This window comes from Platalea leucorodia (genome assembly GCF_965183815.1).
Source record: "Platalea leucorodia genome assembly, chromosome: Z".
NCBI lineage: Eukaryota > Metazoa > Chordata > Aves > Pelecaniformes > Threskiornithidae > Platalea > Platalea leucorodia.
This window is the reverse complement of record NC_138858.1, coordinates 87603338-87627850: the sequence shown is the minus strand read 5'-3', so window position 1 is coordinate 87627850 and position 24513 is coordinate 87603338. Positions and strand designations below refer to the sequence as shown.

The 24513-nt window shown below is 50.3% G+C and overlaps 1 protein-coding gene across 9 annotated transcripts in view; it reads left to right on the top strand.

Annotated features, from left to right (window-relative positions):
* The window catches only part of PAX5 (paired box 5), a gene marked incomplete at both ends in the record, with an annotated part of 139498 nt that overhangs the window by 83484 nt on the left and 31501 nt on the right, over nucleotides 1-24513 (top strand). For 5 of the 9 annotated variants that reach the window (XM_082335772.1, XM_082335768.1, XM_082335767.1 and 2 more), the window contains one exon: nucleotides 23424-23525. The exons of the other annotated variants lie outside the window; for them this stretch is intronic. In XM_082335772.1, the coding sequence (XP_082191898.1) occupies nucleotides 23424-23525 (102 nt within the window). The remainder of the gene's footprint in view (nucleotides 1-23423; nucleotides 23526-24513) is intronic. 9 annotated transcript variants of the gene reach the window in all.

The window sequence follows — 24513 nt, the reverse complement described above, 5'->3', positions numbered from 1 at the left end:
CCCATGGAGAGTAAGGAGGGTCGCATGAAGGTCCTGGAGGGAATCATTATCCAGCTGATATTTACTGAAATATTGTTAAGTGACAGTTTTACAGCTGTGTTTTCTCTAGCTGAATGAAAGGATTTCAATTATTTTGATTTCAAATTAAAAAATATTTGCAGTTTTTTAATGAAAAGTAGTTTCAAAGTGAACAATTTATACTTTCTGTTCCAGCTCTCTGAAATAAGAGTAATGTAACAATTTCACAATTCCTTCTTCCTTTTTTTTTTCTTTTTCTTTTTTTTTCCCTAAAATCAACACAGTTTTGAAGAAAGTAAAGAAAAGGCTTGGTTTTGTTGAAATTGCTTTTTCTTCTGGAAAAATGCTTTGTTAAATTTTTTGTTGGCTAATTGTAATAGCGATAATAAAAAGTCTTCTTCTGAGGCCATTATGTTTTGGTCACATAATCTATCTCTACATGGAAATGTTGATCAGTGTTTAAACATTATTACCAAATTATACTTTAATTTCTGTGGGACTGTTTTGAAGTGCAAATCGGTGTTGGTAGATGGCTGGTTTCTAGTGCAGCATAATGCTAGATTTACAGCTTAGTCTCTACATTTAATAGATAAAAGTGCAGATGCATTTTCCAATAATCTATTCGTCACTCCCAATAGGGCCTGTCATGTTAAAGACTTGAAAAAAGGCCACATAAACTCCTGTGGAAAGGCAGCCAATCTGAAAAACAAAAGTGTCATTTTTAATGACAGGACCGAGTCTAACTGAAACACTGTTGAATTTTTCCATTTTTATGAATTCTTATCTTGCCATTAAAAAGGAACAAGCGCATTTGAGAAAGCAAACGAGGCCACTTGTACCCCACTAAGACCCAGGCTATTAACTGCCTCTTTTGATGATGTACAGCCTGACTCTGTTGGGAGTTTGGCTGTGGATTTAAATGTTGCATTTAACTATGGTAAACATGTTTTGGTGCAAAGCATGTATAATAACAATTTGCATTTACATAGCATCTTTTACTTAAGGATTTTGCAATCTCTAATTAATTAAATCTGTTTCCCCCTGCCCCCAATACCACTGTGGTATGGATAATAAATAACAATTTTAAATGGAACAGCCATGGCAGGAGGATTAAGACAAGAGGGTTCTGGTGCTCCCGCACTGGTGCTGATTGCGGCGAGGCTGGGGCTTGTTCTGCAAACGTGCTGAGCAGCCTCAGCTTGTGCTCACTCTGGTCCAAAACGCCCTGAAAAAAGCTGGGCATCAAACCGACCCTGCATGAGTGGGTGGAAAACGCCTTGCTGGCTCCACTTGCAGTGTCACCCACCTGTGTTTGTTTCCTGGGGATGCTCATCCACGGCTGTGCCACCGCTGTGGCAGCCGGGGCTTCAGATACGCAGAGCTGGCAGGGAGGCTCACCACCTCGCTGCTTTAGGGCATCAACGGCCAATTCAGTCCACAGACGGCATTTTTTGCTGCCAGAGAAATGCTGTAAATCGGTCATAGATCTCCAAATTGGAAATAAAAAAAAAAATAGAAAGGAAAACACTCCAGTTAGCATAAATGCTTCCTAAATTGCTTTTTTTGGCCTGCAGCTACAGCAGAACATCTGAGAGTGTCTGTGCAAGCCACCAAAATGACATTTCCAGGTGGGTAGAGGGATGTGTGGCATCTGTGTGTATGCACAGCACAAAAATAAAGTCTAGTGGTAGTCCGAGTCAGGCTACCGATATCATTTCTAGGACAAGGTAATTGTTATGATGACAGTGGTTGAAGACACCTCTGAACTTGCTACACCACCAATGACAGGTGGCCTTAGTTGGCCAAATATGAGTTACATCTCATCTGATACCTGACCAGTTGTGAGATTCTGTGTACTTACACATGGGACAGCGAGTTGTCAGACCAGCAGTTTGGGAAGTGAGTAGAGGGAATGGTAAAACAGAGGCAATTCGAGGGCTATGTGCACCACTGAGTGGTGGAGAGTGTGCCATGAGGATGCTTGCTGTCTGCCATCAGCTTGCACTGTCATACCATCACCTAGAAATGGGAATGTGCCTTTTTTTTTTAATCTAGGAGAAACTTAGGAGGACTCACAAAAGATAAAGCTGCAATGTGTAAAGTGTTCCAGATTGGATGAGCACAAAGCCTAGTCGGCAATACTGCCTCTGGGTGCTGAGCAGTGTAGGTGTTTCTCAAAAGGCTTGACTCCGAGGACCCCTGCGGAGCTCAAGGGGACAGGCTCCCCAGCTTCATGCCGTGGTCTCTGGGATGCCAGCAGAGGCGGCTTTGGCGTAGAATCAGGACTGGGTGTGAGCTGGTGCTGCCAGAGCTCTCACAGCTCCATGCCACCGACGGCTCCTTGCTGTTCCCAGTTGGGAACTGACAAAAGTGTCCATTGCTGAGCCAGGGGAGAGAAAGACAAAGGATCCAGATGTTTTAATGATGTTGCAGCATGTTTTGGGAGAAGGGGAACATCTTTTGTCACAGAGTAGGAAGGAAAGCTCTTGCTTATTTTCCCTGCTGTCTTTGAAAAGAGCTCTTCCTGTAGTTCTGGCCCTGGAAAACACTGTGTTATGTACGAACAGAGATTTTATAAACCCATTTGTGACTTTTCTGTAACAGACTATTGTTTCTTTATGACTTCGTATTACATCAGGCCAAACGTGTGAATTACAGGTTTTGATGTCAAAGACAATAAAAAATGTTTCTATAAATACTTCAGCAACAAAAGGAGAGCTAAGGAGAATCTCCATCTTTTATTAGATGTGGGGGGAAAACGTAGTGACAAAAGATGACGAAAAGGCTGAGGTACTTAACGCCTTCTTTGTGTCAGTCTTTAATAGTAAGACCCGTTGTTCTCGGGGTACCGCGCCCCTTGAGCTGGAAGACAGGGACAGGGAGCAGAATGAAGCCCCCATAATCTAAGGGGAAATAGTTAGCAACCTGCTACACCAGTTAGACACACACAAGTCTATGGGGCCAGAAGGGATCCCCACAAAGGTACTGAGGGAGCTGGTGGAAGTGCTCACCAAGCCACTTTCAATTCTTTGTCAGCAGTCCTGGCTAACGGGGGAGGTCCCAGTTGACTGGAGGTTAGCAAATGTGACGCCCATCTACAAGAAGGGCCAGAAAGAGGATCCAGGGAGCTACAGGCCTGTCAGTCTGACCTTGGTGACGGGGAAGGTTATGGAGCATGTCATCCTGAGTGCCATCACGTGTCACGTACAGGACAACCAGGTGACCAGGCCCAGTCAGCATGGGATCATGAAAGGCAGGTCCTGCTTGACTGACCTGATCTCCTTCTATGACAAGGTGACCCGCTTAGTGGATGAGGGAAAGGCTGTGGATGTTGTCTACCTGGACTTCAGTAAAGCCTTTGACACCATTTCCCACATCATTCTCCTGGAGAAACTGGCTGCTCATGGCTTGAAAGAGCATATGCTTCACTAGGTAAAAAAACGGCTGGATGGTTGGGCCCAAAGAGTTGTGGTGAATGGAGTTAAATCCAGTTGGTGGCCGGTGAGAAGTGGTGTTCCCCGAGGCTCAGTACTGGGGCCAGTTCTGTTTAATATCTTTATTAATGATCTGGATGAGGGGATTGACTGCACCTTCAGTAAGTCTGCAGAAGACACCAAGTTGGGCAGGAGTGTTGATCTGCTGGAGGGTAGGAAGGCTCTACAGAGGGATCTGGACAGGGTGGATGAATGGGCTGAGGCCAACTGTATGAGGTTCACCAAAGCTAAGTGCCCGGCTCCTGCACTTGGATCACAACAACCCCATGCAATGGTACAAGCTTGGGGAAGAGTGGCTGGAGAGCTGCGTGGCGGAAAAGGACCTGGGGGTGTTGGTTGACAGCTGCCTGAACATGAGCCAGCAGTGTGCCTAGGTGGCCAAGAAGGCCAATAGCATCCTGGCTTATGTGTGGCCAGCAGGACCAGGGAAGTGATCGTCCCCCTGTACTTGGCACTGGTGAGGCTGCATCTCAATACTGTGTTCAGTTTTGGGCCCCTCACTACAAGCAGGACATTGAGGATCTGGAGCGTGTTCAAAGAAGGGCAATGAAGCTGGTGAAGAGTCTAGAGAACAGTCTTAGGAGGAGCGGCTGAGGGAGCTGGGGTTGTTTAGTCTGGAGAAGAGGAGGCTGAGTGGAGACCTTATTGCTCTCTACAGCTACCTGAAAGGTGGCTATAGTGAGGTGAGGTCGGTCTCTTCTCCCAAGTAACAAGTGATGGGATGAGAGGAAACGGCCTAAAGTTGCACCAGGGGAAGTTTAGGTTGGATATTAGGAAAAACTTCTTTACTGAAAGGGCTGTCAGGCACTGAACAGGCTGCCCAGGGAAGTGGTGGAGTCTCCATCCCTGGAGGTATTTAAGAGACAGGCAGATGTGGTGCCTAGGGACATGGTTTAGTGGTGGACTTCGCAGTGCTAGGTTAACGGTTGGACTTGATGATCTTAAATATCTTTTCCAACCTAAACGATTCTATTCTCACAAAAACAATGAACTGCAATAAAAAAAAAAAAAAAAGACAATACAAAAAGCAAAATGCACTGGAAGAAAGAAAATGTCACTGTCATTTCTTCAAAATACAAGTTGCCTGGCTTTGAGCTGCTTGATGAAACTGGCACATCTACCAACAGTGAGGAATATTGCTTGTGGAAATCCCATGAGAATCAGCAGGGACAGGGACTGCCTGTGCTGCCACGGACTTGACACCTGACTTGGGATTTTCACACAGATGTGGCTGGAAAGTGAATTCAGTGATGGCATGAAAGGAGTATTGGGGTCCCACTGGAGTTTTCCTTTCTTTCATCATACATTCTTTGCAACAATCTAAATTTCTTGAGCTCAGCCCTGTGATGACACTGTACCGTTTTTGAGCACCAACTCCTAAAAAAAGGCTTGTGCATCAGCAGTATCCCTCTAAAGAGGGGACGTATGTGGGTTATCCTCTCCCCATCAGGTTTCGTTTCTGGCAGTTGTGGGTCCAGGCCTGGTGGCCTCCCCAGAGGTGAGCATCCTCTGTGGGAAGGCTGGGAAGACGGTTGGGCCTTGAGGATCTGCAGGAGGATGGAGGGCTTGAAAGAGCGTGGAGGGAAGCCAGCAGATGCTGCTCTAGCTGCAGTAATTGCAAAGTCCCTAAGAGGTGTGGGACACTGGGGAATGTGGATGAGATTCCCTTTGTCAGCACATCTGGTTTTTGGTGCTAAACAGAGGGCTTGCTTTTGCTCCTTCTGTCCTTGTTGATATTGTAATAAAGGTGGAATATGGACACAAACTGTTCCCAGGCACTGATGTAATCACGAACAGGTCTGGTAGGTGTTCACTGCCAAGCAGAATCATGTCCTGTGCTGCCTGACCTGCCTGTGCTAGCCAGTGCAGGCACACCGAAACACGTCCTGGTCTGGTTTGCTCCCACGCTGGCACAGAGACAGATAGGCACCAGCTCGGAACAAAATGTGACCTGGTCTTGCCAACTCAGGGTTTCACTCAGCCTGGCTCAGGTGGCAAAGCTGCATCTGGACCCTGAGCTGGCTGGGGAGCGTTGCCCCAGGTCGCCCTGCCGATCTCTCCCTGCAGAGCTGTGCTGGCTGCTCCCCGGCAAGCGAGGGGCAGCCATCATACGAACAAGTGGGCACTGGCAATAAACTGTGTGACAGGGACACATGGGACAAGTGTTAGATATGTCACACACCATACATACACGTGTGGCATGCAGGTGTGCAGAGCTGCATCTCTGCTCTGCGTGCCTGTGCCTGTGGCTGCTGGGGTCATACCAGGAGGTGCTCCACACACCTCCCACGTCCTGCCCCAGAGCATCCCCATGGCTTCGTCCACCCTGGAGTAACCAGTGTTAACTCTGCAGTCAAATGTTTGTGCAATGACCTTGGCATTGCCAAGCCCAGCTGCATTCCCCAGCACAAGAGGTGCAGGCAGCTGCTGTGGCCTCTCGCTGTCAGGATGCATAAGGCTGCAGGAGGCACATCTGATCTTGTGGAGATGTGCAGAGGTGGGATCATCACCTCACGTCCAGGTGCACCCTTGTCCACTGTATACGTGTTCATTGCTGCTTAACAGGCTTGGAGATGCACTGATGCAGGCTGCTTTGTGCAGCTCACTGCTCAGGAGACAAATTTTGTCCATATGCTGTCCAGGATGTTCACCACCTGCAAGTCTTGTCAACCCATGTTTTAATGAGAGAAGCTCTTAAGTTCCTAAGATATGAGTGGGATATTGGCAGGCCCTTCTGTGAGACAGATAAAGTAGCTCTGTGACGCTCCTTGGGTGCATTACGAATGATGGCTTTGGTACTGAAGCGGTGGTGAAGTGGACTCATCAGTGCCTTTGAGCATGGTGTGGACTCAGTAAAACCTCAGCTTGTTGAGGTGGTGGTGGCTGAGGAGCAGGAGGTGGCCCTGTGAGCCCTGACAGGGACAACTGCGCTGTGCCCTCTGCTGTGCTTTACCACCACCCTTCCTGCAGCCCAACTCCGGACCTGGCACCTCAGCAGCACATAGGTGTCGTAGGTAGCGGGGACCTGGCGGTGGCACTGTGCAGGGTGTAGGACTGGATAGGGGTGGGGAGGCAGCGTGGCATTCGGTCACCCCTCCAGGACACAATCCCAGCCTCTCCTCCCATGTGGACCCCTTGGGATGGGAGGGATGCCCAGCAGCTTTGCTCAGCATCACACATGCCCCATGGAGAGCAGGGCAGCTCTGCCCCCATCATCAAAAGTGCTGCCCTGAAGGGACCCTTTTCTCTGACCTTTGAAATTATTCCTGTCCAATATTTCCTCATGTTTTCTTTTAATTATTTTTCCCTTTCTCCTCTTCCTCTCTTTCCCCCCCCCCAAAACTCCACCACTCCTCTCCAGTGTATTAAGGATGTGAGTGAAATTGATGGCTGGAACGTCTCAAGTCTTTATGATGATGAATGACTTTCACTGCCAAAGCTTTTATTGTCTGTGATTTGGGAAGAAGGGGAGCTGATTTATCGTGGCCGACTGTCACGCCATTTAATACAGTTATAAATCCTGACGCCATGACGGGCACTGTGGGCCGGGGACCTCCTCTGGCCACGCTCCCACCCCCATTTTGTCTCCCTGCTCGTGGTCCTCAGCTGTGCTTCTTGGAGGTGAGCAGGCAGGGGGAAATTTGAACTGGGAGCTCCCACGTGGACAGTGACGGCCGAGGGCTGGGCAAGCCCTGAGCATCTCACTGAGACCCAGGCAGGCTCTCGGGGTGGGTGGAGATGCCCCACAGCCCAGTGCTGAGCACCACTGCAGCATCCCCTGGTTCTGGTGCCGTGGTGGTGGGGCTGCTCTGGTCCTGCTTGACTGTGACAGAAGGGAAATCTCCCACTGTGGCTTCACAGTAAAGTCCCATCGGCTGCTTTTAGTGTGCAAGAGCCCTCAAAAAAATGTATTGGTTAATGTCTAAATATTTTAATTGCGTTATTCAACTGCTTTTACTGACCATCGTATAATGAGGCAGGGCACTTGTAGTTTTTGCAGGCAGGAACAACGTGGTACTGCCTCCTATGGCTGATGCTGCCGTCAGCTGGCAAAGCTTTTCCTTCCCCGGGTGTCAGGGAGGGCAACTGGCTGGTGACAAAGCACAGGCAGAGCGCAGGCAGAGCCAGCTCATTGCCTGTGTTGCTCGCTTGGCAGCCAGGTCCAGCCACGAACCCCAGATTAACCAATGTTGTCACAAATGGCATCTGTTGGCAGTGGGGAGGGGACAGCCACCTGCTTTGGCCAGAAGAAGTGTCCGAAGTGTTCCTGCTGGGGCACCGGGAAGCCGTATTCAGTGTCAGACCTCGTCGTGTCAGGGAAGCTGCAAACACAGAAAACTACAAAATGCCGCCATAGCTACGTTGCCATTTAGCATCCGTGTGTTGGGCTCCGCACGTGCTGGGGGTGAGGCATGAGCCGCACTGCAGAGCAGGGGAAGGGTGGCAGAGGGGCTGTGTGGTCCCACGAGGAGGCCAGATTTTTTCACAGAAGAATCACACTGGAGCATTTTTGGTCAACCCGATGCTTTCATGGGCAGAGGTGAAGTATGTTCAGCACAATATTAAAGCTTTGCCTATGTTCCATGCTATGTGGGAGTCACAGTTCCACATCTCATTCTGTCCTCTGGTCTGAACTCACTGGAGGATACTTTCTGTAAAGTAATCCATACGTTTATTATTTTCTGAACTACCTGGTGCCTCAGTTGAGCTACACATCTGGCTGCATTATAGGAGATGCTATCTACCCACCAGGCAGCTAGGAAAGAGATGGGACGTGGAAATATGAACTTGGTCCTGCTGCTTCACAGGGCAGATGAAAAATGCAATTTTTTCTTAAAGTGATTCCAAACGAGGTTTTTCAGGTTCCTTCACCTAAAGAGAATAAAATATTTCAATCTTGACAATTAAAAATATTTTGATGGAAAAATCCTGAAACCCAAGTATGTCAACATTTCTACAGCTTCACTTTTTCCATCACAGAATCCAGGTAAAATGCCTGATTTCAGCTTTTCATCTTATTCCAGGATAAAAATAGCGTTATTGAAATACCAGAAGAATTACACTTGCATTGTTGATCTGGACTTTGTTGAGCCCTAATTAAGATGTTAAAATCTAGGGTGTAAATATTTTTCCTGTGAGGAGTAGAAAACTGCTGATGACATTAGCAATGATCCTTAGATTGGAAATGTCTTCATCTCAAATTAATTCCAGATACAGATCATAAATATTGATTCTTGTGAGGTGGAAGATTTCAGCATGGGTTTAATGTCTCTGCAAAACAGACCGGTAGAAGCTATTGTGTTTTTTTTTTTCCTCTGTGCTTATCTAGCAAGCTGAACAACTGATTGCCATTATACTCCCTTCCTCCTGTCCTGGATGTGCCGGTGGGCTGCAGGGTCATGTCTGCCCGTGTCGGTGCTTGCAGGGCTCCCCTGCACTGGGAGGTGTCTGTCTGCACGGGAGCAGGCGGGACGGTGAAGCTGGGGTTCGTCTGGCATCTCGCTGAGCTTTGGCAGCCCCTGTACTCCACTGCCGTCGGGTGCTCCCAGCTGTAGCGTGCCCTGAGCCAGGCTGGATGTGTTGTGACCCTGAGCGGCAATGCGACCCGCCAGCACGTCATCAGTCTTTGGGGTGGGCATCGGTGAACGGTTTCAAGGGACCGGGTTAGGGCTGGCAGGATTCTTACCTGGGCAGGTTTGCATGGCTCCTGGGCTTCTCCTCCTGCTCTCACTGCTCCCAAAAGCCCTCTGGATGTCACTGCTGTCCTTTGCAAGGCGAATGGAAACCCACATCTTCCTGGTCGTCTGGCTGGGTCCCTCTGGACTGCTGTCAGACCGCCCACCTGCTCTTCCACGCCTGGCTGGGGGGCACGAAGCCCCTTCCCTACCACCCCCCCCACACACCAGTGGGTCATGGCAGGGACGATGGCAGCCCACCAGCACAGGGTTGCCTGGCTTTTGGCACCCTCCACAGGCCCCCACTTGCAGCCCTTCGACTTGGGGGCAGCGTCCCCTGAGCTGCCGGTCTGGGAGGAGGAGGTGGGCTGCCCTGCCCACTGCTCCTCGCCTGCCGCTGGAGATGTACCAGCAGGGCCTTTTTGGGCAGGTGGCTGGCAAGCTCATGTCACAGCCCAACATCACCCTGGTAGCGGCAGACCTGCTCCCAGTGGGAGGGGTACCAGGCGGCAGCAGGCAACGGTGGCCACCAGCATCCTCAGATGCTCTTCAGGGATCAGCCGTGGCAGCAGAGGCTGGTGGAGGGGCCATCATCGCACCTTTCCTCAAGCACTGCTGCGGTGCCAGGAAAGGTCCCAGAGCTGCCGGCTGCGCTGCCTGGTACGGGCAAGGGAGCTGCCTGTACATGGGTTCATCCGTGTGCTGCTACGTCTGAATTGGCTATGGACAGCGGGGTCTTTTGGCCAGGTCTTCAGAGTAAATCTTGCAGGTCCTAGCCCTAATGAAGGATACTCTCCCTTGTGAGCAGCTCCTCCATCTTCGGGGCAGCTCCTGGCCTGAGCAAAGGCTTTGGACCCGAGGAGCGGATTGGAGAACAGTGGGTATGCAGGACCACCCACCCTCCTCAGGGCTGGCTTTGAGATGCGTGTCCCTTTTGTTAACTGCTAAATATTTGCTAAATGGGCTGAAGTGTGGGGTTGAAAATGTGCCTGATTTTCGTTTCTTGAAGAGGGAGAAGCTGGAGGCCAGGCACCTCTCCCCATACATATCCATTAGTTTTCAGGAGCATCCATGGCTCCACAGTAAAATGCTACCAATGCTCTTGTTTTCATCCTGTAGCTCCAGTGTCTGGAGTCTTGTAATGGTGAGAGGAGTTTGTAATTCTTCACAAACTGATGCCAGCTTTCTAGTCCTCTTGTTCACAAAGAGGGGCTAGGAAATAGCTTTTGGGTGTATGCAAAATTTCAAACACTGGTAAAGAAATGAGGAAAAAATATTTTATTTAAACATCTTGTGATAACTCAGTCGCTCTCGCGATTTTTGTAGTGTACTGAACAGCTAGCTTTGCATTTGCAGGAACAGGGATCCCTCAGACCACAAACTTTTTGAGCTGCTGATCCTCTTGGTCATCTTGCAGCTTTCCAGCAGCACAGTGATTACTGTAGAGACAGTCTCACAGAGCCTGCTGTGCTGGTCTTATTAGAAGTATTGCTGTGCTGCAGAAAGGAAACAACAATAAAGGGAATATGTTGCTTCTGCATGCGTTAAGAGCACTGATCAAACCACATGAGATCCCATTTCAGACATAATGTGCATTGGAGGGCAAAATTAGATTGAGAAGTAAATGGAGCCTAAAATTTCCATAGCTTTATTCGTCAGAAAGCTGTTTCATTGCGTGGTTTAATTCTCCTAGTTCTTTCATTCATTGCATGTAGCATGCTGGCTGGAGTACATTTTAGAAATAATGGGATGAAAAAAACCCATCTTTAATTTGGCAGTGGTTGTGAGGTGTGTAGGGGCTGTTCAGACCTGAGATGCGAGGGGATATGAAATGCAGAAGCTTGTTACGCAGCAGCAGAAAAACAGCCAGACTGGCACTTTCTGCATTTTAGCAGGAAGAGGTGTTTTGTTTTGGGATTTTTTTTTTTTGGCTTTTGGTTTCTTCTGCATTTATTTAAGTTCCGAACTATTTGAAGTTGGTTTTATTATTTCTATTTTAAAGTAAAGTTTCATTTCATTGCTGCTTGTAAAATACACTACACAATGAACTGCACTTGTCCAAAAAATAGTATTTTCTAGGCTAAGATCTGCCATGGTGGTAAGCCCATTATTTTTATGTGAGATTTCTTTTTTCTCCCCTTTTAACATGTCGTTTGACAGGAGGAGGCTAACTGGTCTCTCAGATAAGTAGACACATGGGGTTTTTTGCCTTTGAAGGCAACACTTGATGTCATTTCCAAACTAACACAGATTGCCGAGCAGAGCACTTGATGTGCAGTGAATCCCTTTTGAAACAGTGAAAACTGCAGATCGGTATAATTGGCACCGGAGCTGGAGGAGAAGCCTGTGCATGTCTCTGTCCCATTTACACCTTTGTGCATCTGTGCTTCCAGGCTGCATTTCCCCGGTCAGTTTTCCTTCCAGAGCCTGTGGAAGCTGGCTTGGCTTCCCTCACGCTGCTTTGTTAATTCCCACACGCTAATTGTCTGCAATGTTGCCTCTTCCCGTCTTGCATTATGAGCCGTGGAAATGCAAACGGGGAGATGTGCTGGTTTCAGCAAAGTCTCTGTCCCCTCCTTGCTGCCACCTGGGTCAGAGGGATGCCAGTTCTCACCTTACACTTTATCTCCATATAAAGAGAAGGTGTGACAAGACCCAAAACTTGTTTGAATATCTCCATCAGTTTCAGTGATAAGCACACAGTGGTCTCGCCTTTAGGATCTTGTTTTGCCTACCAGCAGACCCCGTCCTGTCGGGGCCAGGATGAGCCACCTTCCCCTGCTCCTGAAACCTCGAGTCTGGGGAGGTGCTTCTCCTCCACACCAGCGGAGGGACCGAGCCCTGGACCAGAGCCAGTGGGGGCTTAGCCAAGCTCAGGCTGTCAGGTCCTTGTGCCCCCATCGCCCTTTTTGGGGTCCCCATCTTGGGCTGAGCACATGCAGGGTCCAGCCTCCCTTGGCTGTGTGGCACAGTCCTGCGGACCCCATGGCTGCCGACGTACGCTGAGCCATACTCAAAACTAACACTGGGGTGAATGGGTTTTCCTGCCCTGTGAAAATTCTCAAGATTTTGACTTTTTTCACGTCTATTTCCTATTTAAAAAACCTCTAGATCTGAGGAAAGTTTAACAACTGAAAACAGTAAGCAAGGTAAAACCAGCCCAGAGCAGTGTGCACCTCTTGTTTTTATTTCGACCACTTTTCATTTCTGTCCTCAGTATCTTATATTTTACATAGCAAAGTCATTCCAAACTTGAAAATTATGTGGGTTTTTTTTTTTTAATGGAAAATCAAATGTTCTAACATCTTCAAACCTTTTCCCAGAAGCTTTTGGAGTTAAAATGCCCAAATGAACAGCCTCTCTGCTTGCATAAACTCCAGCTTTCCATAATTCAAGGTTTTTTTGGCATTTCTGTCTCTTAATGAAAAGGTTTCATTAAAAAAGGTCTTGACTGGCTCTGGCATAAAGGCAAACCTGATGGCTGTGGTCTGCTGCGTCCTCCTTGCCGTGTGCTGGAGGATGCCCCAGCGCCTGCCTGGCGTGCCCCAGTCCTGAGCTTCACGGCTGGGCACGTCGGCTTGTCTGCCTGCCCGCGCTCGCTTTGCTTTCCTCTTCTTTTTTCTTCCTCTAATTTTATTTAATGAGCCGATGCTGCTGACATTGAATCAAGAGAACTGGAAGCGCTGGCTAGAGCCTGCAGTGGCTTTCAGCAAGGAGCCACAACAGCAAGTGAGCACACACACCGCTGATGGAGCGGAGTGGCGCTGGCAGGGACAGGCAAGACACCCCAGCCAGGACCCCGCTTTGTGCAGCACTCAGCTCCTGTGTTGGTCCCGCTGCGCGGGTTGGCACCCTCAACCTGGGGATCACGGCTTGGCAACCTAAGGAAGCCATGTGCTTGCCCAGTGCTGCTGAGCCCCCTTTTTCTGCACTGCTACAGCATCAGAACATGCTTTTCCCATGCATCACCGTGCTTGAGCAAATGCTGGGTGTGTTGGTGCTGGCAGCGGGGCAACCCTGGCTGTGGATGGGGTTTCCCAGTGGCTGCCTGTTTGTGTGCTCCTTTGGGGATGCCTGTGCTCCTCAGTAAGAGCTGTTCACAGGTTTTAAGCACGTAGTAACTGTGCAGGGACAAGCACCTGTGTGGGACTTGCAGGCTGTGCCAGGCAGACTGCAGCCTTCCCCAGAGGACCGTCTCCTGTGGGGTGCTGCTCCGGCTGCAGCACGATGCCCCTGTGCTGCTTGTGCCCTGCTGCTCCTCTGCTGTTCTACAGGCAGGTGTAGTAGGGGAAGGACCCTGCAGAAGGGATTTAATGGATGTGTTGTAAAGCGCCTCCAGACCACTGCGTGTCCTCCCACAAGGTCTCATCCTTCTTGTGCTCACCTCTGTCTGCCCTCTGTTCCTCTGGGTGCCCTCTTGATAGATGAAGCACCAGCAGTGGAGAGTTGTCCTCTCTGGAGTCAGCAGTGGTGTGTACCTGGAGCATGGTGGGACCCTCTCTAGCTGTCTGCCACGCTTCCCCATGCTTCCCCATGTCCCTCTGCACACATAGCTTGGCACCTGAGACCCCACCACTCCATGCCTTGCTGCGCCTGGACCAACGGCATGCTTCCTAGCCACGTGCTGAGCTGAACAAAGAGAAAGCTTGCAAGGCATGAAGGTTTCACTTACCAGGAGCCAGGGAGAGGTTAAATTATGCTGATGCTTTTAGTACATGGCTAATTGTTGGCCACACAAGAATTAGGGTAGGGATGGGTTCTTGCAGAGACATTGTCCACCTAGGGCATTTTTTCCTAGTCTCCACACAGATGTCCCCTCCAGTACTTCATGGGTGTGTGTGTGTGTGTGTGTGTTAAACGAGGGGTCAAATGGGGGAATTCTAACTTCGCATGTGTTACAGGAGGGGAAAGAGACCCAGGTAGGCTTTGAAGATCAAGATGGATGGCAGGGTGCAGCTCAGCTCAAGTCTGCATACAAAGCTTTGTCATGCTAGCAGCCCTAAAAATTATGTGAAAAGCTGGTCTGTTGGGTTGTTCGTAGGGTGCAAGAGCTCCATGGCTGCAAGGAAGAAGGGACAAGAGTTTTATTCAGCAGCAGCCAAAAGAGATTGTGCAGAAGAGATGAGGCCCAGGGCAGAGCACTCTGCAGCTCCAGGACTCTTGCTTAGAAATTGCAGAGGAAACAGACTGGAGTATTTGTCTGTACTTATCGACTACATTTTCGCTTTACCAGAAAGTACTGTTCTTCCTTCTTTTTTCTTTTCCCTGGCCTGCCTCTTTTTTAAAAGCATAGTTGTGTCAATGGGAAGAGTAGGAAAGACACCTGCTACGAAGGGCAGCTCTGAACTCCTTCAGACATCTGCTGCTGCCTTGCAGGTGAGGAGAAAAATAGACCCACATCTGCAACCCCTGTTTCAGCGCAGTGTGCTTAATCTGAATTTTATGGCTTTGATAGCAGATTACGGAGCCGCTGTCACAAGCCCTTGCAGCCCCAGTCACGGTGGACGCTGCGCATTTCAATACCTCCTCCACTAATCTTTCCCCCACTGCTCCCATTCCCTGGCTGCTAATTTCACGCAGGCACTTAAACATGATGGATAATTGTGTTCTGCTTATCAATGTTTAATTTAAGGGCTGTTCCATCTGACCTGGATGCCCTCTGCAAGAGCTATGCCTCATTATTGATTTCATGGTCACACCTGTGACATTACCTGCTTTGTAGGAAGTAGACTTTGACATTCCTGTGAGGCTTTGGCAGCCAGAGCTAATTGTCAGAAGAATAATCGAGTCAGCAAAATCATTACAGGTGATCTGTGTGTTACCACTGTTTTATCTGCCTCTAATTAGGTGCAGGAGAGGTAACTCATCGCAGTAAGCATGCCGCACTAGGTTTGATGTCCACAAATAGAGCTAGATGAGCACAGGAGGGAAGTTATTCATTAACAGCAGTGTTTCGGTGTGTCGGGGTCCTGCGCTGGTGGTGTCTCCTTTACTGGCATAACGGGGTGCGATGCGATCCCGCGGGAATTGGTGGGATGCAAAGTCCAAGCCACCTTCAGGCTGGACCCAGTGCCGGGGCACGTGCGCAGTGGCTCTGGACCTGAGGTGGTAATGACGGAGGTGCCACGCTGCTGTTGTGCCAAGCATGGAGCAATGTTTCATATGTGATAAAACCAGATAATTTTTTTAAGACATGCTCGTCTGTGGTTTGGGGTGCTCCACTGCCCCGTGCCGCTGCCCTGGGCAGACCCTGGGTGTGACACGCGTGTCTCCAGGTGGCTGGGGGAGCAGGAGCTGGGTGATGGAGCTTGTCAGGTCCTTTACCTGCTAACGGGGTTGTGCGTTTGGCCAAAACGTTTTATTTAGGATAATGATTGAAACAACAGGGATAGCATTATCAAAATCTTCACTAGGCAAAGGAAGCTTAGCGGGAGCTAGATTTTTTCAAAATAAAAGTCGGTTCTGGTAACAGGTTTGATTGAAACAGGCTGAAAATTTGGGTTGCTTCCAGAGATGAAGTGGCTCCCAAAACACCATCTCCACCAATTACTTGTTTTTGTTTTCTCTGGTGTTAAGTGAATGCATCCGTGGCTTTAAGGCACCACTCCCTCACTTCTGGGGTAGCTGGTGCCTGGCACGGCAGGGAGGGATGCCAAAGGCCATCGACAGAAAGAGTGATGCATGCTGTCTCCCAGGGGCAGCGGGACAGTCCCCAGGGGTCCTGGCAGCAGAGCAGCACCAGTGCAAGTCCCTTCCTCTGCTACCGACATTTGTGGGCACTTGATGAAGGTGGTGCCAGGGCCAGGAACCGGACCTCAGGGGCAGGCACCATCCTTCTCCCATCATACTGCTAGATCTCAGAGACTGCGCAAGGTCATTTCGGAGGGAGCACAGCCGAAAGCCAAGTCCAATCCATCCAACTTGGCTGCCTTTTGGAATGGCTTTGCCCATTCTGCTGGTGCACTGCTGTAGTCATTACGCAGCACCCCTGCTGCAGCCAGCATTGGGATTCCTTGCGTGCGGGTGCTGCCGGGTGAGGGGCTGCAGACTTGCAGACCAAATGGGACTGCTGGAAGCGCCTGCCCAGCTCCTTGCACAATCCTGCAGGCAGGTCACAGTGTGCCAGTGTGGTGGCATCTCTTCATCTCCTCTTCGCTTATCATAAACCTGCATTTTTTAAAATTGTTTTCTGGAAGGACATGAAGAGTCAGGAGAGGCAGCAGCCTCTGCGTGGAGCTGGAGGGAGGGTTCTGCTCTGCACAGGTGGGCAGGTCTTGGGGTGGCCCTGCTTTGGGCAGGGGTGGAGAGGGTGTGAGCATGTGAGATGGACCCTGGGGAGATGCTGGTCTGTGCTGGTGGAGCACCGTGGTGCTGGGCGCGATATGGGGTGCATGCTACCTTGGGTGGCCGTATCAGACCGGCTGACGCCTTGCAGTGACACCTGCAGTGAGAGCGAGCACGTGTGGCCATTCGCCGGCACCACCAGGCTGGCTTTTCCAACACTGGCAACCTCTTGGCGCTGAACCCTTGTATCTGGAGAGGTGGGATTACCTCATTAACCCAATGCACCACCTAATCGTTGACCACACTCCTGAGCTGATGGCAATTTAATGTCTGCTGTAAGCATGGAGGGGTGGATGAAGGCTCCCGTGCACGGTGGGCGCCGTTTCCCTCGGTGCAGCCCGCCACGCGTCTTGGAGAGGAAAATCACCAGCCCTGCTATTGCGGAGGGCAGTTCTGAGGCAGCGGCAAAGGGGCTCTGTAAGCCCCCTCCCCACCACCTGAACCCCCTGCATTTTCTAATGTATCCTTTGCAGTAATTAATTACCTCTCCAGTGGGTTCATTTCTTTCATACTGTTACTGGCAATCAGTTAGATAAAGGGAAAAAAATGTGTTGGTGCCCTGTGGTATTGAAAGTGAAGGGTTTTCACACTGTCAGGGTAATGAATTCTGCAAGGGTTTGAAGCACCTGAGCTTGGGGAAGTCCTCGTGTCATGTGTCTGGGAGTGACAACCCCCAGTGGTTAATTACTGCCATGGATGAGAGCTGAGCTGATAGCAAAATGAGATAATTTCATTAGTAGTTAAATTTGAAGTTAATTGGATTCACGTTTACACACAGTAGTATACAAAGACACAGTTGGAAACGTTCTTTGCCGCCTTTTGATTTTTTTTTTTGAAAAGGTAGGTGAACTGAAGAATGCTTCTAAACTGCTCCCTCATTTTTTTCACCATGGTTTGGAGACAGGAGAACTCTTTGCTGACGCACACTGCCCTTTCCGCCAGCCAGCCTCAGGCAGCTTGTGCTGGAGTGGGGGCATTCACTGATGCCTGAGTGCTGCTTGCCACGTCTGCTCAGAGGGGTGTTGCTGACCTCTCCTGCAGCTGGCTGCAAAATAATTTCTTTCATGGAAGAAAATTACTTATTTGCACTTTTTTTGAGAAATGATAATTTGCTTTCAGTGCGAGCACGCTGCCAGCTTCTGGTGAATGGAGGGATGGACATTTATTGCGTATCTTCTGTGTGCAGAGCCAAGCACTTTGACACGTGGCTGCGCCCTCTGGTCCCGCAGTGCCAATTGATATAGTTATTATTCGGCATCATCATATTCTGGTTTTTGGAGTAATGCGGGATGAATTCTGGCAGGGATATGCCTAAGACTGAAAATGATGTGCAACTTCTCATCCCTGTCGTGGGCTTGCAATGGTTGTGTATGTGCAGCAGTGTCTGTAACAGAGGCATTTGCTCCACTCTCCGCAATGCCAGCCAGGGTGCTGGTGCTCCCCATCCTGTGGGGTGCCTTTGCTGTGCAGCTACGTGGTCCCCAGCCCCAGCCCCTCTCCGGATGCGTCTAGCTGGCACGGAATCTGGTGTTTTCAGTTGGATGTACTCCCTCAGCCCAGGGCCTCTTTGCAGGCAACCCCACCATGCACGTGCACCTGGGTGTGCAGCAGGTGCGGGAGCTCTGCTGTGCTGGTCCTGCACTGGGAAGCCCCAGAGGAACGCATGATCTCAGAGGCACAGGCAGCTCCGTAAGAGAGGCAGTGGCTGCACACAGGCTTGCTGGGGCTTTGCAGAGAGCTGGGACTCCAGGCTGAGTGCTTTTCTCAGAGCAGGAGACCTGGGTGTCACAAACTTTGCAGTATTTCAGCACCTGCAGTAGTAGGAACTGTAGTGCAGACAAAGCGCTTCAGCTGCTCAGACCCCCGGGGGATCACTAGCCCCACGGCATGGCTGGTTGTGAGCTCTCGCAGGGAAGCACAGTGCCCATGCTTGTGCCCATGCCTGTCCCTGTGCTATCCCCTCCTGTGTGGCTCCATGCCATCACGAGGCAACTCTATAACCACACGCTGCTACCGGCCCACCGAAGGGGCTGCTTGGCCAGTCTGTCCTTGTTGTAGCGCACCTGGGTGGGAAAAGTATTTGAAATGTCACATTGCTCAGCATGCTGCGGCACTTTTAATCCATCAGACTCATAGCAGCTCATCGAAGAAGGGGTGAACTTCTTTCTCCATTGGAGAGGTGGAAAGGCTGAGAGTTGAAGAGGAAAGCAGCTTGTCTGTAGCAGTAAAACTGAAAATAAGCTCCTCGCCTCCATCTCCAGGATGGAGCCTTCTCCAGTCAGCTTGACCTCAGGTCTCTTCTGCTCTGCATCTTTGCTTTTCGAAGAGGGGTTATTTGCCTGTATCTGTGTGATGCTGTGGCAAGAGTTGTGGAGCGCAGGTAATCCCCTACTCACATTTTTTGTCCAAACACCTGTTCTGGTGTTATTACTATTTCTATCCTATCATCTCTTACGCCAATCCTATCTCCATCAACCTACTTCAAACCAGTCTCTGGCTTAGTTGCAGTCCTGGTGGATGGTGGCACTTTGCTCTCGGGCTTGTAGAAATAGGATGTTGCAAGAAAGTGGCACCAGCGGCACACCACGCTCATGCGGTGGCAGCCCAGCTCCTCAGCATCACACCTGGCTGCTGGATGCTCTCCTGAGTCTCCAGAACATGTTGACTCCAGATGAAGGCTCCAAATCCTCACCTGCTGGCCTTGGCAGCCTGGGCCTGGGGTATCCTGGGTGCTGCTGAAGGTGAAGGGATGGAGCTTCATTCCTCTGGTGTGGTGGGAAGCATCTGTGGCAAGGTCACCTATGGAGGAGACACAGTTTGACTGGAACCCGGCTGTGACAGAGGAAAGGATGTGCTTCCCATCCTGAGAAGGACATTGCCAGTCCCACCACATCCCACTTGAAGAACACGGATCTATTCTGCCTTCAGTGACATGAGCATGGTGTACCATGCGCATTTTGAATGCAGCCTCCTTTGCACAGGTTGTCTAGACCCTCTCCCCTAAGACATTTCTCCTTTGGGTGCTGCATGAGTGATGAGTCCAAGCTGCCTTGCTGGTGGACACCTTGGAGATGCTTTCCAGCAATGTGGAGGAGGTCAGCGAGGTGGCAGGGTGAAGGAGAAGGCAGGGTCCTCCAGAAGAGGAGTGTGCCGTGTGCTCCCTCTGTCATGGAGGCATGCCGGCTGCAGGCCAGCAGATACCGCTGAAGGTACCAGCGCTGCTGGGGCTACCAGCCTCTGCATGGGGAGGCCACCTCAGGCAAGACTTAGCAAGGTATTTGGGTATGTGAAGCTTCAGGCAGTGGCCTCATAGTGTTGGCAGAAGTTCTTCTTGGACAATCCTGCTAGGCTCTGCTCTGGTTATGCTTCTCCATAGGCTGGAGCTGGCAGCTGAGCTGCTCTATCCTGCAAGCCCAGCAAGGCAGGGAGGGAGACAGCTCTGCCCACAGCCACCCATGCCCCGTCTCTGATTTTAGGCATCTAAAATACCCTTAAAAAAGTCTAAACCAAAGGTAATTAGGAATAAGTGTATCTTGAAGGACATTGGTGTCTATGTCTCTGTGGCCCACTGCTAAAATGCAGATGTTCATTTCTGCTTAGCTGCTTTGTTCATGTAAGGTAGGAACACCCCGGGGTGGAGGCTGCTTCTTATCCTCTCTTCGTGCGAGGGTTATTAAAGTTTCTCTGAAATAAATTATTTCAGTGCAATTGAAACTTGCCAATATTGGAGGAAAATCTCATGGAGGACAGGGATGCTCCACCCCTTTTTGGGGTGGGGGAAGCACATCAGATGCAATTGAGAGGACGAGGTGGGGTTGCAGCGCTTACAGCTGTGCCCTTGGCTTTTGCCAGCCCCGCTTGACCGCCTCCCAGCCCCTGCTTTAGGCCAGGCTGCAGTGACCGTGCTATAAACATTAGTCAGCAGATGCCAGAACTTTTAATTTGGAAATAGGATGTGATGGAAGCCAGACCAGACCTGTAGGACAGACTGTAAGTGATGTTGTCTTGATTTACGGAGGAGCTGAGATGCTACTTTTCTTGGTGTCTCCAGTGGTGGCTACTTTGCTCAGTGCCCTTGACAATGATCCTAATCATGCTGGGTGTGACAGTGGCTTTGGAGAAAGTAAAAAATGTCATAATATTTCAATATATTGAAAAAAATTGTAGGGCAATGTTTTCGTTTTTTTTTTAATAACTATTGGACGGTGAAGACAGGGGAATGGTCAGTGTGGGACAGGACAGGAGGGGAAGCTCCCCTGTTGGTCCACAGACCTGGGCACCTTTGGGAGACGAAGTGTTGAGCTGTTGCACGATGACACTACACCGCCGAGGAAAGGAAGATTGGTGGTGACCTTTCTTGAGTTACCAGAGGACTCCTGTACGGTGGTGCCAGCACCAAGGTCAGGCTGTGAGAGATGCTTTTCTGTGTTAGGGACAGCCCTTAGTCAAGGGCTTGTGCTCCCTGCCAGTGCTGGGAGTGAACTTCACTTCTGTGACCAAATTTAAGTAGATCGCAGATACTTCTGCCTTCCCCAAGCTTTAGAGATAACATAATCATAGTTTAATTTTGTGCGGGAGAGCAGGAAGCAGGGCAGTGACAAGGGGAGAACATTTTAATCTAAAAGAGCCATTTTCTGCCTGCATTGAATAATTAGAATTCATGATGCCCTTCCGTAAGGGATCTGGCTTCCCCCTAGAACTGGAGAGCAAATTAATCAATTGTTTTGAACCTTATATCTTTCAGGATGTGGATGCACCATAAATATTCTGTAGGAAGGGCCTGAGAGGAATGGCGTGCATCCCGATTTGTGGATGCAGAGCGCCGAGGAAAGTGGGGCATGTGCTGAGAGATCATTGCAGCGATGCCCGCGTGCCAGGTGCTGCCGGAGCTTTTCGGCATGGACCCCTTCATCTGATGGGGGTGGTGGGGGAAGTGGGCTTCGTGGCCATGACCCGGGGGTGGTGAGCAGCAATTTGCAATAACTCGCATTCCTGTCTCTTGTCTCATCAGATGAGGTCTCATTTCTTTGATAATAACAAAAAAAGAAAGATCTTAAAGTTTTATTTTTAGATCAGTTCAAAATGAAATCGTGGCTCAAAATCTCTGCCAACCAAAAAAGTTTAAAAATGGTTTTGGCTTATGGGAAAACATTTAGTTTCAAGCTCTCTGTGCCCTAGAGACTTGAAAAAAACACCATCATAAAATCAAATGCCTATGGAAAACAATTTGAACACGAGGATCTGTGGATTTCTTCTTGGCAGTGGTGCTGAAATCAACAAAATCTTATAACTTTCCTTGTTGATCTGACATGCCATGTTTTGATGAAGGAACCTCTGCTCACAGTGATTTTTGCTGGCTAATGGGCTGGTTTGGGCCAGCAGTATCTCGGAGCTGTCTGTAGCTCAAGTGATCCCTGCCATGCAGGGGTTAGAGGAGCAGGGACGCATCCTTCAGGTGAGGGCCAGGGGCTCCCTGCAGCCCAGGGTCCCTTTCTCTTACCTGAAGCGCACGCTCAGCTTTTCAGAGCTCAGTGCCTGCACTGTGCCGCTGCCTCTGAGCCTGCGGTTCGGCCAGAGGGGCCAGTCCCTGCCGTGAGGGTCTGCTCGCTCCTACCGGCCTCTGGAGGAGCCGTTTGCATGGCAGAGGCACCGGCAGCACTGTCCCTTGCCAGGGCAGTGGATTGGGCAGATCCCTGTAGCAGAGCAGTGGCCTGAGCAGCGCTTGATGCAGGAGGGGATAGCAGCACCTGCGTCCAGCTGCAGACTTGGCCATGGTGTCTCAGGGTAGACGCTGCCATGCACCTGAGCGCTCTTTGAAGGCAACTCATCCCTAGATAAGTGATCTACCCAGGGATGCCATGGGAGTCCAGGAGGAGACCATGGGTGAGCTCCAGGGTTCCCTCTGTGGTCAGGGATGGATCCTTCCTGGTGGAATCACAGGAGCATCCCTTTCTTCTGGTGGGCCACCTGTAGCCACAGCAAACAGCGATTTCCCTGAAATCCTGCTGCGGCAGCCTGCGGGGACAATGGCTATCCTGGGATACACCTGCGGGAGGCAGGGTCTGGGCAGGGTCTGGACGTCACTTCTGCAGGACTTTGCAAGCTGCACTGTCTGCACCTCTCCTCTTCACTCCATGGGCAGTGATGTGTCCCAGGCAGTGCTGGGAGCTGCACCTGGGGAGGGAGGGTTAAGAGAGGGGACCCCAGCCCCCTGGTCCAGGGGTAAAGGGAGATGGGGACACCCCACTGCTCGCTTTCTGCGGGGTTACTTCCATGGAAAACCTGTAGGCACTTGAATAAAAAGATATATTTCTGTAGTCTAAGTAGAGAGCACTACATCAGGCTGTGTCTGTGAATCTGACCATTCTTCTGGCACCACAGCAAACTATTTTAAGCTATCTTCATGTCTCAATGTCTTGTATTTGTTCTTTCTTTAACTGGTTTTAATAAGAGATAAAAACAATGATGTCCTGCATTGTATTTAGATCTCTGCAAACTGTCAGCCCATGCGCTGTGATTTCCTGGAGAGTTTTCTGGGAAAGTGTCATTAAGATGAGTGTTATTTCACATTTCGCTGTTTCTGACTTTACAAATCTGAGCTTTGGAGGAACTTGGGAATAGGGGCGAACAGCCAGAGTTCAGGCGGGCACGTTCCTCTCCCTACAGAGCTCTGCTCTTCCCCTTCCCATCTCTCACTTCGTCGGAGCTTTGTGGCAGCTTATAGAGAAAGCAAAACTGTGCCTCCCCTCCCTGCCAGGCTGGAAATCCCACGCTGGTCCTCACAGAGCAGTGATGACAAATGCATGGCTGTGTTCTGGGCGCTCGGGGAGATGTAAAACCGTGTCCGCTCGTCGCGATGCTCACGTGGTGATTTGTTGGTTTGATTCCTCAGGTCGCGAGCTGGCAAGCACAACCCTCCCAGGATACCCTCCGCACGTCCCCCCTGCCGGACAGGGCAGCTACTCTGCTCCAGCACTGACAGGAATGGTGCCTGGTGAGTCTTCAAAACGGGGGGTGGGGAAATAAAAGGAAAGGAAAAAGACAGCATTTCAGGAGGAAAGCGTGGCACGCTGTAGATGCTCTGTGCTGAGGCGAGCATGAGGCAGAGGCCACAGCGCTGAAGGGGAAGGGGAGGTGTAGAGCGGTCCTGAGCAAAGGAAGACCAGGCTGCCCAGCGCAGGAGGTAATCCAGCCTCTAGACTGACAAAGCAAATTGTTTGCACTGGGATGCTGAAAGAGCCCCCAGCCTCCCTTCTGCGGAGCCTGGGGATCACTCCATTTTGGACCATGCCAGGCTCTTCCTGATCAACACCGGCTTTGCTCTAACCCACCCATTTTCTCTGAACATGCTGTGTTCCTCCGTGCCATGTCCCAGTAGTGAGGTCGCTGGCCCTTGGGGAATGGACATGTCCTGACCTCAGCATTTCTCTGTGCAAAACTGTGCCCGTCCAGCTGACTCCTGAGGGACACTGAGTTGTCCTCAGGATGCTGTATTTCTGTAATTTTCTTCCCCCTTTGGAGCATTGCAGTGAGAAATGCTGCGTGGCACAAGCCAGCACTTGCCTGTGGGAGCAGAGGGTGTACAGGTGCCCGGGGCAGACAGAGCAGGGTCTGCAGGCACATAATGTCATTGGTGCAACCCTCTGTTGCTGTCGGCTGCAGATCTGCATGCGACTCACAGTAGGATAGCAACATCAGGGTGCTGGCAGCGAGCAGTGGTGGGTGCACAGCGGTGGGAGCACTGAGCTGGGCTTGCTCCTGCCTGAGCACTGGAGGTTGTATACTGCTGGAAATCATTGCACTTATTTCAGCTTGAAAGAACCACTGGGATTTGTCCCTGAGCTCTGCTGCCTTTGGTCTGCATGTGACAGACACTGCTGGCTGTGAGGGAAAGCAGTATTCCAAGGCCCAAATATGTATGTTAAAAGTCATTAATCTGGCCCCTAAGTATCAATGATTTGAAAAGTGGTGATAATTTGGAG